At 44.6% G+C, this 15,895-nt stretch overlaps 1 protein-coding gene across 1 annotated transcript in view; it reads left to right on the top strand.

Annotated features, from left to right (window-relative positions):
• The first annotated feature begins 1,908 nt into the window (after window positions 1-1,908).
• The window catches only part of ABHD12 (abhydrolase domain containing 12, lysophospholipase), an 83,102-nt gene continuing 69,115 nt past the window's right edge, over window positions 1,909-15,895 (top strand). Inside the window, exon 1 of the mRNA XM_004441927.3 lies at window positions 1,909-2,210. Coding sequence (XP_004441984.1) covers window positions 2,020-2,210 — 191 coding nt within the window. The 5' untranslated portion in view covers window positions 1,909-2,019. The remainder of the gene's footprint in view (window positions 2,211-15,895) is intronic.

Here is a 15,895-nt window from a genome sequence, read left to right as displayed (position 1 = left end):
GCAGACCTCGGCACCACTCATCAAGCCATGCTGAGGCAGCGTCCCATGTGGACGAGCTACAACTCTACAACTATGCTACACAACTATGCACTGGGGCTTTAGGGAGAAAAAAGAAAAAGAGGAAGATTGGCGACAGATGTTAGCCCAGGGACAATCTTCCAAAAAAAAGAGGATTTTGTGAGTGATAGGGTCAAAATTTTTTTACACTTTAGTTCCTGGATTCCCAATCTCTGGTATGTACTACTACAACGCTTTATAAAGAATTCACCATTTAAATTCCACAAGTGTAGTTGGAGATATCCACACAAATATGAACACTGGTTGTGATATCTGGTATACAATCAATGAAATTCTTCTGCCATTTCGAAGTATCATCACTGTGGGAGATCAAAATTGGCCACCCTGAAATATATCTCTTTACCTTGATTATTTTCTCTGATGGACATTTGACCTCCCCCAAACTGCCTAAAGGAATTTAACTCTGGGTGTAGACCGACTGGCAGGGTTCTTGCTAAACCCATTCTTAACAAAGCTCTGTTTACCAAATATTTACATTTGTAACGGTATCTCCCTCTGTATAGTGGGAAGAGGGGGGATGACTTTATCTGTGAAAACTCTTATCAGGACAGAAGACAACGACTTAAATCTACATACTCAATTACTATAATTCCTGTCTCTCCGGCCACATTCTTTATAGGTGGCCCTGGAAAGCATTGTCTGACAACACTTACATTTCCCTGTCCATGTAAATTGTCTTATTGCCCTCTGAAATCCCAAAACACCACCCGCCCCAACATCCTCCTTTGTCTTTAGCTGAAGATGGTATTTAAGATGAGAATCTCTGCCACTGTGTTGAGAAATTCAGTTTCCCTGGTTTCTCCCATGTATACATGTTATTAAACTTGGTATTATTTTCTCCTGCTAACCTGTCTTGTTAATTATTTGGCCAGCCAGAAGAACCTTAAGGGAAAGGGTGGAGGGGGATTCTCCATCTTCCCCAACAACACAAAGCTAATACAAGGAGCTATTGAATTTCTAAAGGCATTTCTAATTGATCTTAAGTTATCACTGGCCAATAGTTTTCAACTGATATAATTGTTGAAATTACAAAAGTTACTTTCCAATAAGTAAGCAAAATCTCTTGGTGGCAGATGGTTTGTAAAAAATAATGGCCAAAGCTATAAAACTAAACGTGAAACTGCTCTTTTATCTTTTCTGTTTGTAGGATGGGTTTAATTAGTTCTTCATTTGGGCTTCACAAGCGGAAATTTATCTTTGAAATGGATTGTCCCCCTTCTGCTAGTTCTAATTGTTTTACAAAAATCTAAAACCTAATACAGGTTTTTAAAAAGTAATAGCTGTTTTCACATGTCGTCCCAAAAGCTAAAAATAAGTATCTATACATTTGTGTTTCAACAAACCAAAAAGTACCTGAAAATGCATTTTTTTAAGTAAAGTCCTTGTGGGAAAACAGTTATAAGTCATTAGAACTGTGATTTGTTACCTTTTTCTCTTTGTCCTATAAACCTTTGTAAGAACATTTCCAGGGGTTTACCCAGATTGGGTTTTGAGTGTTGCGTGGGGGTCAGAAAGCCTGGTGTGGAAGCGGAGGGAGCCAGCTTTCCGCGGGGTTCTGGCTCGCTGGGCGCCCGTTTCTGGCAGGCATTTCCCACCCCCGCTTCGGGCCCCTCAGCACGCCGACAGAGGCGGCCCCCGCCAGGCGATGACGCTCCCTGCGACTAAGTCCGCCCTTCTCCAAGATGCCGGTCGCGCCAGGGATGCTGGGTGCGCTTCCGCAGCACCGGGAGGAGGCGGGGCTGGCGGCAGCGCGGCGCTGATTGGCCGGTGCGGCCGAGGCCCCGGCGCCAGTCCGTAGCCGGCGCCGCGACCTGGGCTGGGATGTGAGGGGCGGTGGGCGCCGGGTGGCGGCAGCTCCTCTGGGCGGCGGCGGCGACTGCGGCGAGGCCGGGCGGGCGAGGCCTGCGGGCGCCGTAGGCGGCCGGCCGTGTAGGCCGCGGGATGAGGAAGCGGCTCGAGCCCGTCGCCCTGGAGCATGAGCGCTGCGCCGCTTCGGGCTCGTCCTCCTCCGGCTCGGCCGCCGCGGCGCTGGACGCCGACTGCCGCCTGAAGCAGAACCTGCGCCTGGCGGGCAAGGGGCCGGCCGAGCCGCGCTGCGCCGCCGACGCGGGCATGAAGCGGGCGCTGGGCAGGTAGGCGCGGCGCAGGGCGGGGCCCCTACCTAGCCCGCAGGTGCGGCCCGTGCGCGCCCCGGAGCCCCCACCCCGTCAGTTCCCCGCCGCAGGAGTGCCCCTACCTACCTTCCAGCCCCTCACCGTCCTCTTCCGGCCTTCGCGGACGCTCTCCCTTCCTCTGGCCCGCCAGTGCGGCCTGGGGGCAGCCCCCGACCCCCCATCCCGCCCCTCGGTACCTGCCCGCGCCGCACTCCCCAGGTGTTCCTCCGCTCCCCACCCGCCCCTCAGCGCCTGGGATCCGGCCCCCGCCCCTGCCTTCCCCCGGGTGAGCCAGTGGGGACGCTTTCAGCGACGGGCTGGGCGAACGTCTCTCCCGGGGGTTTGGAGCGGCGGGGAAAGGACGACCCCGCTTGGGGGTGTCGGGGAGGCCCCTGGACGCCCGGCGCGGCACGGAATATGTGGGAGGCGGAGGGGCCGGCGCCAGACCTTGGGTGCTCTGGGGTCAGCTCGGATCTCCTCCTTTGCGGGGGACTCGCGAGGAGGCTCACCGGTACCTTTTTCTCACTTCGGTAATTCTTGGTCTCGGATAACTAGTTGTCAGAAGTGGCATTGGCGGGGGAGTCCCTGTGGTGTAGCAGTTAAGTTCCTGCGCTCTGCTTTGGCGGCCTGGGGTTCCTGGGTTCAGATCCTGGGCGCGGACCTACACACCGCTCGTCAAGCCACGCTGTGTCGTCCCACATACAAAGTAGAGGAAGATTGGCACAGATGTTAGTTCAGGGCCAGTCTTCCTCACCAAAAACAAAAAACACAAAGAAGTGGCATTCTCTGCTCAGAACTGCCCGGCCTTTGGGGGAAGGTTAAGTGGTCTGCAGTGACAAGGGAAAGGAAGAAGTCACCACATCCTCAGCTGCTGGAGGAAAACCTGTCGTTCGCTTTGCGGGTGGCTGGTGGTGCTTGAAATTTGTCCACAGGAGATGTCTCCTTGGGAATCTCCGTAAAGTCCGGAAGTCATCTGGTTGTTTGCGTTCTCCTTTTGGGTAGGAGATGAATGCGTTTATGTAAAGCTGACTTCAACCTTGAGACAGGAGCATATTTAATAGGGACAAATCGTCCTCCTCATATGCTGGTTTCTTTATCCGGCTATTTGTGGAACATCATTCATGGCAATTTTGAAGTCTTAGTGTTTCAAGGTGTTTGAAGAACTTAGCGTGTAATGTTCTCAGGTATTGTGGCAGAGTCATTTCTTTTGGAGTCACCTGGAATGCCCTTAATTGACACTGGCCACTTAAGTGTAGAATATTTATCCAAGTAGCTCCTTCAAAATTTCAACTTCATGGCTTAAAAGATCATGAAGTTAAACTGTAGACTCCTCTAAGTCAGTGGTTTCCAGTCCTGCCAGAGGGGCAGGGACTAACAATATTTTTGTTTTGTGTATAATTATCTAGCAACTGGTCAATGTCTTTTGTGAAATGAATCTGTTCTCTCTTCTGTGGAAAAGTTTGTGTTAAAAACTCATGATTGGCTTTAATGCACTTTTATTAACAGGCTTTGTGTAACATTTAGATAAATTGGGAAATTCTTCCTTTGAAGAAATCAAGTTGTGATGCACAGTAGTGTTTGGGGAAGCAATGCTGGCGTGACACCTTCCTTGAAAATGTACTGTAATAAAAGGATCTGATTAATTTTTATTTTTGTATCAGGGGACAAAGAGAGACATTCAAGTGGTGCTTATATATCCTTTGGACAAACAAAAAGTTGTTAGGGGAATAAAAAGAAAAGCAGAGAGCGGAAAGGCCAAATCTGTGTGTGACCCAGTGGCTTTCTTCCCCGTTGCCTGGAATGCTCCCCTGGACATTCTCCTACTTTGTTCTTTCCTTCCGCCAGGTCTCTGCTCAACTGTCACCCACCTCAGAGAAACCTTCCTAGCCCAGCCCATCCAGAATAGTCTTTGAGCCATTTGCAACCCCCTTAATTCTGTTTACTTGTTTCCTCATCACACTTATCCCTCACCTGACCTTGTAATTGCCTCCGTACTTGACTTGCTTTATGGGTTGTCTCCTCCCTAGCAAGAATGGAAGCCCCATAAGAGCAGGATCATTGTTTTCTCCACCTCTCTATCTCCAGTGTCTGACACATTGTAGGTAGGAGAAAATACTTGTTGAATGACTGTCTAGAATAAATTCCAAAAGTGGAATTGCTGGGCCAGCGGTTGTGTGTGTATGACTGTGAAAGGTATAGCCTTGAGTGTCCTCCAATTGGTGTTGATTCCTCCTCCCTCCAGCAGGGTCAGGTGCCTCCCTGCCCAATGCTGAGTATTACCAGATATTTTGATCTTTTTCTATTTGATTGCTGAAAATGACATCTGATTTGTAGTTTTAATTTGCATTTCTTAATTGTTAGGTGGCAATTTTCGTGTCTTTTTGTAAGTCTATTATATACATTTGGGATTATTTAAGTCTTTCATGACCCTCCTTTGGGTTCTCCTGCACATTTCTTATAACTTTCTATTATGTACATTTTCAAATATGCAAAAGTGGAGAAAACAATGTAATGAACGTCCATGTATCCATCACTTCATTTCAACAGTTTTCCATGTTTTGCCAATCTTGAATCACCTATTCCTTCTCCCGTTTTTTGTAGGGTGGGAGACTAGAATATGTTAAAACAAATGGTTTTATCCATAAATACTTCACAATATATGTTGAACAAATGAGGACTTTTTGAAATACATATACTTTCAATGCTATTACCATATTTATCAAAATTAACAAATTATCTATTATTAATTTAATATTATCTAATATCCAGTGTATATACACATTTCCCCAGTTTCTTAGAAATGTGTTTTTTAAGTTGGTTTGTTTTAAAATCCTGTACAGGGCCGGCCCCGTGGCTTAGCGGTTAAGTGCGTGCGCTCTGCTGCTGGCAGCCCGGGTTCGGATCCCGGGTGTGCACCGACGCACCACTTCTCCGGCCATGATGAGGCTGCGTCCCACATACGCAACTAGAAGGATGTGCAACTATGACATACAACTACCTACTGGGGCTTTGGGGGAAAAAAAATAAATAAATAAAATAAAAAAATAAAAAAAATCCTGTACATTTCTTAAGTTTATTCCTAGCTATTTAATCTTTGTTGTTGTTACTGAAAATAGGATCCTTTCATATATTGTATATTCTCATTGTTGTGTTTATTAATTTTATAACTGGCAGCTTATGTAATCTGACTGTTTTTAGTAGTTTTTGCAATTGGTTCTCTTGGGTTTTCTAGGTATACTATCATGTCAGCTGCAAATAATTTTGTCCCTTGTTTTCTACTTTTTATGTTTCTTTCTCTTTTTTGATTGCATTGTATTTCCAGAACAAGGTTAAATAATAAAGGTGATATTGGGTGCCCTTGTCTCGTTCCTGATTTTAACGAGAATGCTTTTGGTGTTTTTGCCACAGTAGTTATTTTACTAAGGGGTATGTTGCTGCTGTTTTTTTTTTTTTTTTAAATCAAAAATAGTTGTTAAATTTTATCAAATGTCGTTTTAGCATCTGTGAAATGATCATATAGATTTTCCTCCCTTGACCTGTTAATATGCTGAGTTGTAGTAATAGGTTTTATATTATTGAATCATTTTATATTGCTGAGTCATCATTATTGAATCATTAATAACTCTGTTAGCATATAGCCAGATTTGATTTATTAATATTTTGCTTCGTAATTTTACACCAGTATTTGTGAGACTGGTCTGACATTTTCTTTTTCTTTCTTTTTTTCTTGGTGAGGAAGATTGGCCCTGAGCTAAAATCTGTTGCCAATCTTCCTCTGTTTACTTGAGGAAGATTATCCCTGAGCTAGCATCTGTGCCAGTCTTCCTCTATTTTATATGTGGGATGCCGCCACAGCACGGCTTGATGAGTGGTGTGTAAATCTGCGCCCAGGATCCAAACCTGTGAACCCTGGGCCACTGAAGCGGAGTACACAAACTTAACCACTATGCCACTGGGCCGGCCCCTGTAATTTTCTTTTTTAATGCAATCTGTATCAAGTTGTTTTAGTGTTTTCTATAGCTTTATTAAAAGCTTACTCTTTCTCTGCTTTAGCCAGTTCAAATACTTTTGAAATGATCGGTTTCTTTAAATTTTGGTAGGCTTCCCCCATTAAACTACCTAAGCCTGGTGCTTTATTAGAATATAGCACTTCCGTAACTATTACAGTTTCTTAAGTTTCCTGTCTCCTTCTGGGTTCAGTTTTGGTGATTTATATGTTCATAGAAAATCATCTGTTTCATCCAGCTTTTTCTTCTGTATGTGGAGCTGTTTCCCTGGTCTTGTCGCCTATTTTATGTACTTACGCTTTTTCCCCCTTTTTTCTTGATTTAGGCTAGCTAATTGTATATCTAATATACACACATACACTGAAGTGGATTTTTTTCAAAGAAAAAAAATTTCTTCCCTGAAGAAAATATTTTTTTGTTTATTAATTCTGGGAGACCAGGATGATGCTGAGGGCTGTGGAGAAGTGGAGAGAACATGTTCTATCTGAAGGAGGCAGCATTTCCTGCACCCCATCCTGTTGCTGCATGGCAGGAATGCAGCCCCAGGGTGGCCAGATCGTCCAGTCTTTCCAGAGTAGCTGGGTGTGTGTATGTGTGTGTGTGTGTGATCTCCAACATTTTAAACATTGGTAACTAATTCAGATGAAAACAATAACTTTGGAGGTAAAAACAACAACACCACCAGCAGTTTTTTGTTTTGTTTTTTAAAGTTCTGGACTCAAGTGTCATTTTTCAAGATAAATGTTTATCTAACTCATACGTTGACCCTGTACTCCGTGAGAGGAGGAACTAGATACTAGTTTTGCTTTGCACAGTGTCTGGTACAAGGAGATGCTTGGCAACTGAGGGATTTTGTGGGCCTTTTGTGTTCTTTTCAGTAACACTGGAGTTCTTGGGAATATTCATTAAAGGCAAAAGTGTTCTAATTTGGACCCTAAGAAGTCAGTAATGAGATGTATGGTTCAGTGTGTCTCAGTCAACTAGTCTTTATTCTTCCATTCCCAGCTCACAGGCCAAATCTGTCAGATGGTGGAGATAATGGGCTGCATGGGAGATTCCCTAGTCAATGACCCTTCAATATAAATACAGAAGAACTCAGGCGTCACCGTTGGTTTCTCCTTGACCCAAAAGAAGGGACTTCATCCAGAACTGCTAACGGCTTCGACCATAACCCAGAAAGGCTAAGGCTGAGGTTGACGTCTGTCTCCTTCAACTTCAGCCTTCCTGTGGGTGAATATTAAACTCACCATCTAAGCATCTCTGTGTGGTATCTTTCATCTTTTCTTTACAGGTTGAGAAGATGAGAGTGTGTTCTGAATTAGCTTTTGTAGTTAAGTCTGCTTTTCTCCCTCCCCATTCTCTTTCCACTCCCCCAGAGTACAGTCTGTGCCAGGACTGTGACAAGGAAGGGGGTAGGCTTTGTTATGGTGCCTCAACTGGGGCCCTGGCTGAATGCGTCTCTTCCTGGTTGTGATTTAACTTATCAAACCCACACTGCAGTCCTGGACCTAGGACCCTGGGACCGACTTGGCACTTCACCAGCATCTCCATCTGTGGTGGGACTTTGTGTCCTGTATCTCTGCTTGCTTCCCAGTTCCTTTCACCCCACGTGTACTCTTCCTTCTCAACGGAGTGTCTGTCTTCTGTGGTAGCTTTGGGCAGACACTGCTCAAATATGGGAGATATTTCTGGGTAGATTAAAAGCTCCTGAAGACGCTATTGCAGAGGTAGCCTTGGAAAGAGGCATAGAAGATGGGTCATTTTGTCAGGGGTAGGCTGACAGCAGTGGAGACAGAACACCTTGCCAGACTCGTGATCCCCCTCCTCCTTCCGCTAGAGCACTTTTCTTTCCAAAATGAAGTCTGGGAAAAGTTTTGCTGTAATACAATCTTGAAAATTGACAGATTAAATCAGCGCTCTTCACCCAGAGATGATGCCAGAGAAGTCGGGTGTCGGTGGGTTTGTGCTTTGCTAGGGGGCTCTTACAGCATGGAGAGTGGATAAGTCATTTGTCTCATCCTGAACTGAGGGACAGGATCTGGAGTGGCAGTGAGGCCAGGGGATGGCGACACAGGGAAGAGTTGACTGAGATGTCCGGTTAGCAGAAAGACCCATTATTTAGGCTTGGTGCCCACTGTAGTATCATTTGATATTTTAGAGGAAAGCTTGCATAGATAACTGAGCCTCAAGTGAGTGTTTTTAGTTCTGTGGCTTGAGTGAGGTGCTTAACTTTCTGAGTTTGTTTCTTCCTCTGTGATGTGGGGATAAAAATATCTTCCCCGTAGGATTGGGGTGACGCTTGGATGTATGAAAGAGCCAGGTGCACAGTGAGCACCCAATCAATGGCATCTTTTACTGTGGTCATCCATAGCTGGGAGTATTGAGAAAGCTCTGTTGACCTAGGTCAAGAAGAATTTACCCCTCCCTACCTTTTCTGCCCCAAACTGTTATAGTATGTCTTCTCAGCCAGTTGTCATGCATACAGTTGTCATCATGATCAATTAACATGTCTGTTGGTATTAGAACATTTTTAACAATACTGTTTTGTTATTCAACACTTTTTTTCACCTGGTCATTTAATAAAGTTTGAGTGCCTGTTATGTACAGTAACTCTTTCAAGTGCTGAGGCTGCAGCACTGGACGTGGATCACGTCTCAGGGACCTTACATTCTGGTGGGGGAGACAGATAACAAACGAATACGTACGTGCTGTGTCAGGTGCTCAAGGTGCTGAGGAGAAAAGTCTGACCAGTAAGGAGCGGCTGTAGTGTGTGCACAGTTTGGGTGGCAGGAGACTTTTCTGATAATGGAACATTTATCTTGTGTTGTTTTGTTTTCGTGAGGAGGATTGGCCCTGAGCTAACATCTGTTGCCAGTCCTCCTTTTTCTGAGGAAGATTGGCCCTGAGCTAACATCTGTGTCCATCTTCCTCTATTTTTTGTATGTGGGACGCCTGCCACAGCATGGCTTGACGAGCATTGTGTAGGTCCACCCCTGGGATCTGACCCCGCAAACCCTGGGATGCCAAAGCAGAGTGCATGAACCACTACCCCACCAAGCCTGCCCCTGATAATGGGACATTTGAATGGAAGCCACCGGCTTCTTTAGAGCGGAGGAATGGCTTGATATGATTTTAAGTCATTACCATGTCACTCTGACTGCTGTGACCAAGACAGACTGGGGAGGTGGGCAGGGGGACTAGTCAGGAGTCATCTTGGCAACAGATGAAGGGGGCTTGGGCCAGGGGTAGCCATGGAGGTGAGAAGCAGTTCTGGATCTGTTTTGAAGGTGCTGTTAAGATTTGCTGAAAGATCAGTATGAAAGATGGATTAGTATGAAAGAGTGAGGAGAATCAGAAAGGAATTGCCAGCTCTCTTCCGAACAGCTGAAGATGGGAGCTGCCCTGTGCTGAGGTGGGGCAATTGTGGGAAGAGCAAGTGCTCTGGGCAGTAATGAGTTTGGTTTGGGGCATATTGAGATGCCTATTAAACATGCAAGTGGAGTAGGCGGGAGGAGTTGGGGTTCAGGGGAGAGTTCAGGCCGACATCTGACATCTAGCCTGCAGAGGGTGTTCGGAGTCATGGCTGGGCCCTGGGCCCTGGGCCCTGGGTGGTTAGGGGCTGGGAGAAGAGGAGGCTCAAGCCAAGGAGACCTGGAGGTAGGGAGGTGGGAGGAGAGCTAGGAGGAAGGGGTTGAGGCAGCCACTTGAAGAAAGTCTCTTGGAGGGGAAAGCCTGGTCTGCCGTTAGATTTGGTGACATGGAGATCAGTGGTTGACAAGAGTGGCTTATTAGAGTGGTGGGGGCAAGAGCCTGATGGAATAGCCAAAGGAGAGGTGGAGAGAAGAAATGCAGGTAGCTTTTTCAAGGAGTTGTGCCATAAAAGGAAGTAAAAATGAGAGAGGCAGCTGGAGTGGGAGGAGGTTTCTGACCAGCGCTGTTCAAGTGTGTTGGTTTGCTCACAGGACAGTCCAGTGGGAGAAAGACTGGCAGTGTGGGACGCTGGTGGCGTGGTGTCTCTGGGACCCAGTGCCCCAAGGCCAAGTGGAGGGTCCCCAGACAGAAAGGCAGACCAAGGGTGCTGTGAAAGGTGCAGGGAGGTGGTTAGATTTGTGGGGGGAGCACTGAAAGTTCTTCTGTTCTCTCTGTGAGATAAGAGCAAGGTTGTCCCCCAAGGGGAGAGGAGACGCTGCAGGTCTTTCCCTTTCAGTTCTCCACCTGGACCCAGTCTTAGCTCTTCATCCTCGACCTAATTAGGCTTTTCCTACCATATTTTTAAACTCTCACTAACATGAACAAGCATACTACTTAGCATGGACTCTTCTTTCTGACATGTAATGTTTCAAAAATGGATGACAAAAATGGTTCCCATGGGAAGTCGTTTCGTCTATGACTTGCTGTGTGTCTGAAAAGCCGTGTGTGTTGTGCGCAGCCTAGTGCTGTCCCGTCCTGGGGGGCCTGACCGAGAGGACATTGGCTTCACGAGGGCCCTGCACACATCCCAGTGGGGAGGAGGATAGAGCTGGGTTTGAGGTGGAGGTGGGAAAAAGATCAACATGAACTTTTTCACGTTTCGGGTCAGCATAGAGTGATTATGTGGGACCTAGGCAGAATTCTTACTTCTCAGGTTTTGCTAATACATAAGTGGCTAAGTTTCTAAATAGAATTTGTCTTGAAATGGTACGTGTGGACTTCAGTTGCCTCAATCTTGTGTGATCTATTTACCAGATATGGAAATGTCCTGAGAAGGTAAAAAGAAAACAGAGTAGATGGGTGTCAGTGTGAGGAGTTTCAGAAGATTAAGACTCTTCATTTTGCAAAGATGACGGCAGAGAAGGGGTGTCAATGAAGGAATACAAGCGCTTGAAAGAAGTTGTCCTGAGCTTTAGGATAAAGAAAAGAAAATTCAGATTGTTTTCACTTCTTATCAGACTTGTGGAATCTCCATGCAAGGTTTAGATGTATTGACTGAACTGTTTATAATGGGAGGGGAAGAATGTGCAGGTTTGAAACAGGTCTTTTTGATGCTGTATTTCAGGCTCCTAAAAGAGACGTATGGCTTTTAACCTTCAATTGTTTTTCTTCTAATAATGTGTACAATAAAGACTCCCTACCCTTTCAGCCTTGACTTGTGCCATTTCTGGTCCTGGAATATCATGTTATTGTTCCTACCTCAAAGTGGCCATGTTAGTGTCAGGTGCCCATAGGTTTTTTTTTGCTTCTGTTGTTGGTCAGATGCCGTGCTAGGCACTGGGGATGAAAAGATAAAGACGACAGTACCCATCCCCAGGGAGTTCATTGTCTATCAGTTTTTATGCTTGACAGCCATCAACTCTTACACTTCAATATTTTAATGATGTGTATAACAGGCAAAATGCAGGGGTGGCTGGAGACAGTTAGTTTGGTCTTACATGTGTCCTTTGTTGCTCTGACTTTTGTGTGTGTGTGTGTGTGTGTGTGTGTGTGAGGAAGATCAGCCCTGAGCTAACATCCATGCCAATCCTCCTTTTTGCTGAGGAAGACCGGCCCTGAGCTAACATCTGTTGCCAATCCTCCTCCCTTTTTTTTTTTTCTCCCCAAAGCCCTGGTAGATAGTTGTATGTCATAGTTACACATTCTTCTAGTTGCTGTATGTGGGACGCCGCCACGGCATGGCTGGACAAGCAGTGTGTCGGTGCGCGCCCGGGATCCAAACCCAGGACACCAGTAGTGGAGCGCACGCACTTAACTGCTAAGCCACGGGGCCGGCCCCTACTCTGACATTTTTTTGTGCTGATTTATCTTCAGAGTATCTCATCTTTTAGGCTTTCACTTCATTAACAGGATTCATGGTGTACTGAGCTATCTGTAGATATAAGAAAAGAAATTCTTGCAGTTTGGGGACACAGCACACTTTGACAAGGCATGTCATGGCAGAACCTATGGGAAGGAAAATAAGAAGACTGCCATTCTAGGACATTTGATATTTGGCTTAAGGTGCTGGAAGGAAGAGACTGTTACACCATTGTAGGCCCAGCTGGGGGCCTGCCAGTACAGCTCCAGGGCTGAAGAGAGAGCGCAAAGGAGATTCTGCAGGGACCCAGGCAGGGATGTCCAGGTGTGAGGCCACCATGGGGGTTGGCGGTCACCATGGTGAAAGGCAGCTCCTGAGGGACCATCTCTCTCTCCCTCTATTCCCCTCTCTTAAGTTTTTTCTGATTACAAAAGTAATAAAGATTTCTAAATAAAAATTTTAAACAGAGAAGATAATTGAGAAAATGAAACTCCCCTCGATAATTTCTAACAGTGTGGCATATGTTGAGAATATTGCTGCATGTTCATTCTTTCTTTCATCTAACAAATACTTGTTGAAGGCCTACTGTGTGCTAGAGGGTGTGGATAAAACGTTGCACAAGAGTGGGACAGCCCTTAGAGAGCTTATGTTCTCATGAAGGAGAAAGACAGCAAAAAAGACTGAACGTAAATAAACAGTAAAATTTCAAGGGCTGGTAAAGTGCTATAAAGAAAAATAAAGCAAGGTTGATAATGCAGTTATGTGTAAAGCCCTTGAAAACGAGCCACACTGTAGTGGTACAACATTTTTGTCTCTGCCAGGAGAAAAAGGCCTTTTCACAGTAGGAGACCCAACTCTTCAGCTCTGCCAACATCCTCATGATTTTTTGTTTTCTTCTCTGGGAAGAAAGAGACATTTAGGGATTGTGCTTGTGTATTTTATTAAGAGTTTTCAATTCTGTAGAGTGAAATTACTCCCAATACTGTGTTTGAATAAGATTTTGAAGATTGTTCTTAAGATTTCTACTTGTAAACTAAGAAGAATTTACTCCAACTGGTAGTCTTGAGAAATGTATCTTGGCTTTACTCTTTTGTTCCTTCTGAGAGAATATAATGGAATATATATAATATATATATTATGAAAATATATCAATATAATGGCATAAAACTAAACACTCTTCCTTAACAATTTTGATGGTTACAGTAATGGAGGAATCAGTGAAAACCAAATAATACAGACCTTCCACTTGTGGCCAAGATGAAGTAACAGGAACTGAATTTACCCTGAAATAACCAAAACAGCAACAACAAAAACAGACAAAATGCATGCAATAAAAATTTTCAAACAGTGGGCACCAGGCATTAGAGATTACAAGAGACAGTAATCTCTGAGGGGTGGCAAACAGATAACTGGAGCCCTACGATGACCCCAGCTTATTGACTTGAGAGAGTTTTTCTGCTGCAGCACGGGGTGGAGGAAATTGACTAGTGGACTCTCTGAGCTGTGGATATGGTGCTGAGAGTTCAAGGAGACCAACTTGGCTACAGTTTGTAGGACAGACGACCAGAAAGGAGAGAGGCACAGAGAGAACCCTGGAGATCTGCAGAGGAGCCACCATGAGTATTCAGCAGAGCACCACTTACCACATGTGTAGGAGGAAACTATCTGAGGCGGGGCAAAGAACTTCCCAGAGTGTTGGGTAGAACAGTCTCAATTCCCTCTAGCAAGACCGTAATTCACAGGACATTGGGTAGAACACTCAGGGGCATCATGCTTCAGTCATGGGAAATAATTAGCCCTAGACTGAGCACTGCTCTGGACCCACTTAAAAGTCATAAAAGCAAGAACCAAAAGAATCAAACTATTTCCAAGTAACTTAACTCCCTCCTGGAACAAGATTCAGTAATATTTATGGAATGTAAAAATAGCCAGCACCTAACAAAATAAAATTCACAGTGTCTGGCATCCAATCAAAGATGACCAGGTACATTAGTCTGCTCAGGCTGCCATAACAAAGTTCCACAGACTGGTGGCTGAAACAAAAGATTTTTTTTTTTCACAATTCTAGAGGCTAGAAGTCCGAGACCAAGATGTCAGCAGGGTTGGTTTCTTCTGGGGCCTCCATCCTTGGCTTATAGATGGCCACCTTCTCCCGGTGTCTTCACATGGGCTTCCCTCTATGTGTGTCTATGTCCAAGTTTCTTCTTATAATGACACCAGTCTTATTGGATTATGGCCCACCCTAATGACCAAATTTTAACTTAATTACATCTTTAAAGACTCTATCTCCAAATACAGTCACATTCTGAGATACTGGGGGTTAGGACTTCAGCATAAGAATTTTGGGGGGGAGTCAGGGACATAATTCAGTCCATAACACCAGGCGTGCAAAGAAGCTGGAAAATATGACCTGTAATGAGGAGACTAACCAATCAATGGAAACCAACTCAGAACTGACACAGATGTTAGAGTTAGCAAAGAACAATATTAAAACAGTTATTACAACTATATTCTGTATTTTCAAAAAGTTAGGTAGAGTGATGAAAGATAGAAAAATTACCCAAATCAAGTTTCTGAAGATGAAAATGACAATGTGTGAGGTGAAAGATCCACTGAAGGGTATTAATGGCAGATTAGACACTGCAGAAGAATAGATTCATCTATCCAACATGAAACAGAAAAAGAATTAAAAACTTTTTCACAAGCAGCCTTGAGCTGTGGAACAACTTTAAGCAGCCTAATACGTAGGTAATTCAAGTCCCCAAAAAAGCGAGGGAGAGAGAGAAAAAACATAATTGAAGAAATAATGACCAGAAACTTTCCAAGCTTGATGAAAACTATAAACTCACCACTTAAGAAGCTCAATAAATCCCCCACGAAAACCATGAAGAAAACTACACCAAGAGACATCATAATCAAATTGCTCAAAACCAGTGATAAAGAGAAAAATCTTAAAAGCAGCCAGAAGAAATAAAGACATGTTAAGTACAAAGGGACAAAGATACAGGTGATGCAGATTTCTTGTCAGAAAAAATAAGCAAGAAGGCAGTGGAGCAACATCTTTAAAGTGCTGTAAAAAAGCATATTCCACCTAGAATTCTTTACCAGGTGAAAATATCTTTGAAGAATAAAGGCATAATAAATAAATTTTCAGACATACAAAAGCTCAAAGAATTCATCACCATCAGACCCACACCGTAAGAAATGTTAAAGCATGTCCTTTAGGGAGAAGAGATATTATACAGATGAAAATCTGAATCTGCACAAATGAATGAAGAACAGCGGAAATGATAACTACATGAGAAAATATAGAAGATGTTTTTATTATTTTTTAATTTTATTTATTCCCCCCCCCCAAGCCCCCGTAGATAGTTGTATGTCATAGCTGCACATCCTTCTAGTTGCTGTATGTGGGATGCATCCTCAGCATGGCCGGAGAAGCAGTGTGTCGGTGTGCACCCGGGATCCGAACCCGGGCCGCTAGCAGTGGAGCACACGCACTTAACTGCTAAGCCACGGGGCCGGCCCCCTTTTTTTTTTTTTTAATTATTTTTTAAATGAAAATTCTTTACACAAAAATAACACCAATGCTTTATGAGGTTTATAACACCTATAAAAGTAAAATTCATGACAACAAATGCATATAGGCTGGGAGGTTACTTTTTTTTTTTCCCTTGGTGAGGAAGATTGGCCCTGAGCTAACATCTGTTGCCAGTCTTCCTCTGTTTGCTTGAGGAAGATGGTCCCTGAGCTACCATCTGTGCCAGTCTTCCTCTACTTTGTATATGGGACACTGCCACAGCATGGCATGATGAGCGGTATGTAGGTCTGCACCTGGGATCTGAACTCGTGGACCCCATGCTGCCAAAGCGGAGTACGAGAACTTC

Source organism: Ceratotherium simum, chromosome 21 (assembly GCF_057802395.1).
Source record: "Ceratotherium simum simum isolate JZ-2026a chromosome 21, ASM5780239v1, whole genome shotgun sequence".
Lineage (NCBI taxonomy): Eukaryota > Metazoa > Chordata > Mammalia > Perissodactyla > Rhinocerotidae > Ceratotherium > Ceratotherium simum.
This window is presented reverse-complemented; position numbering and strand designations above follow the sequence as displayed.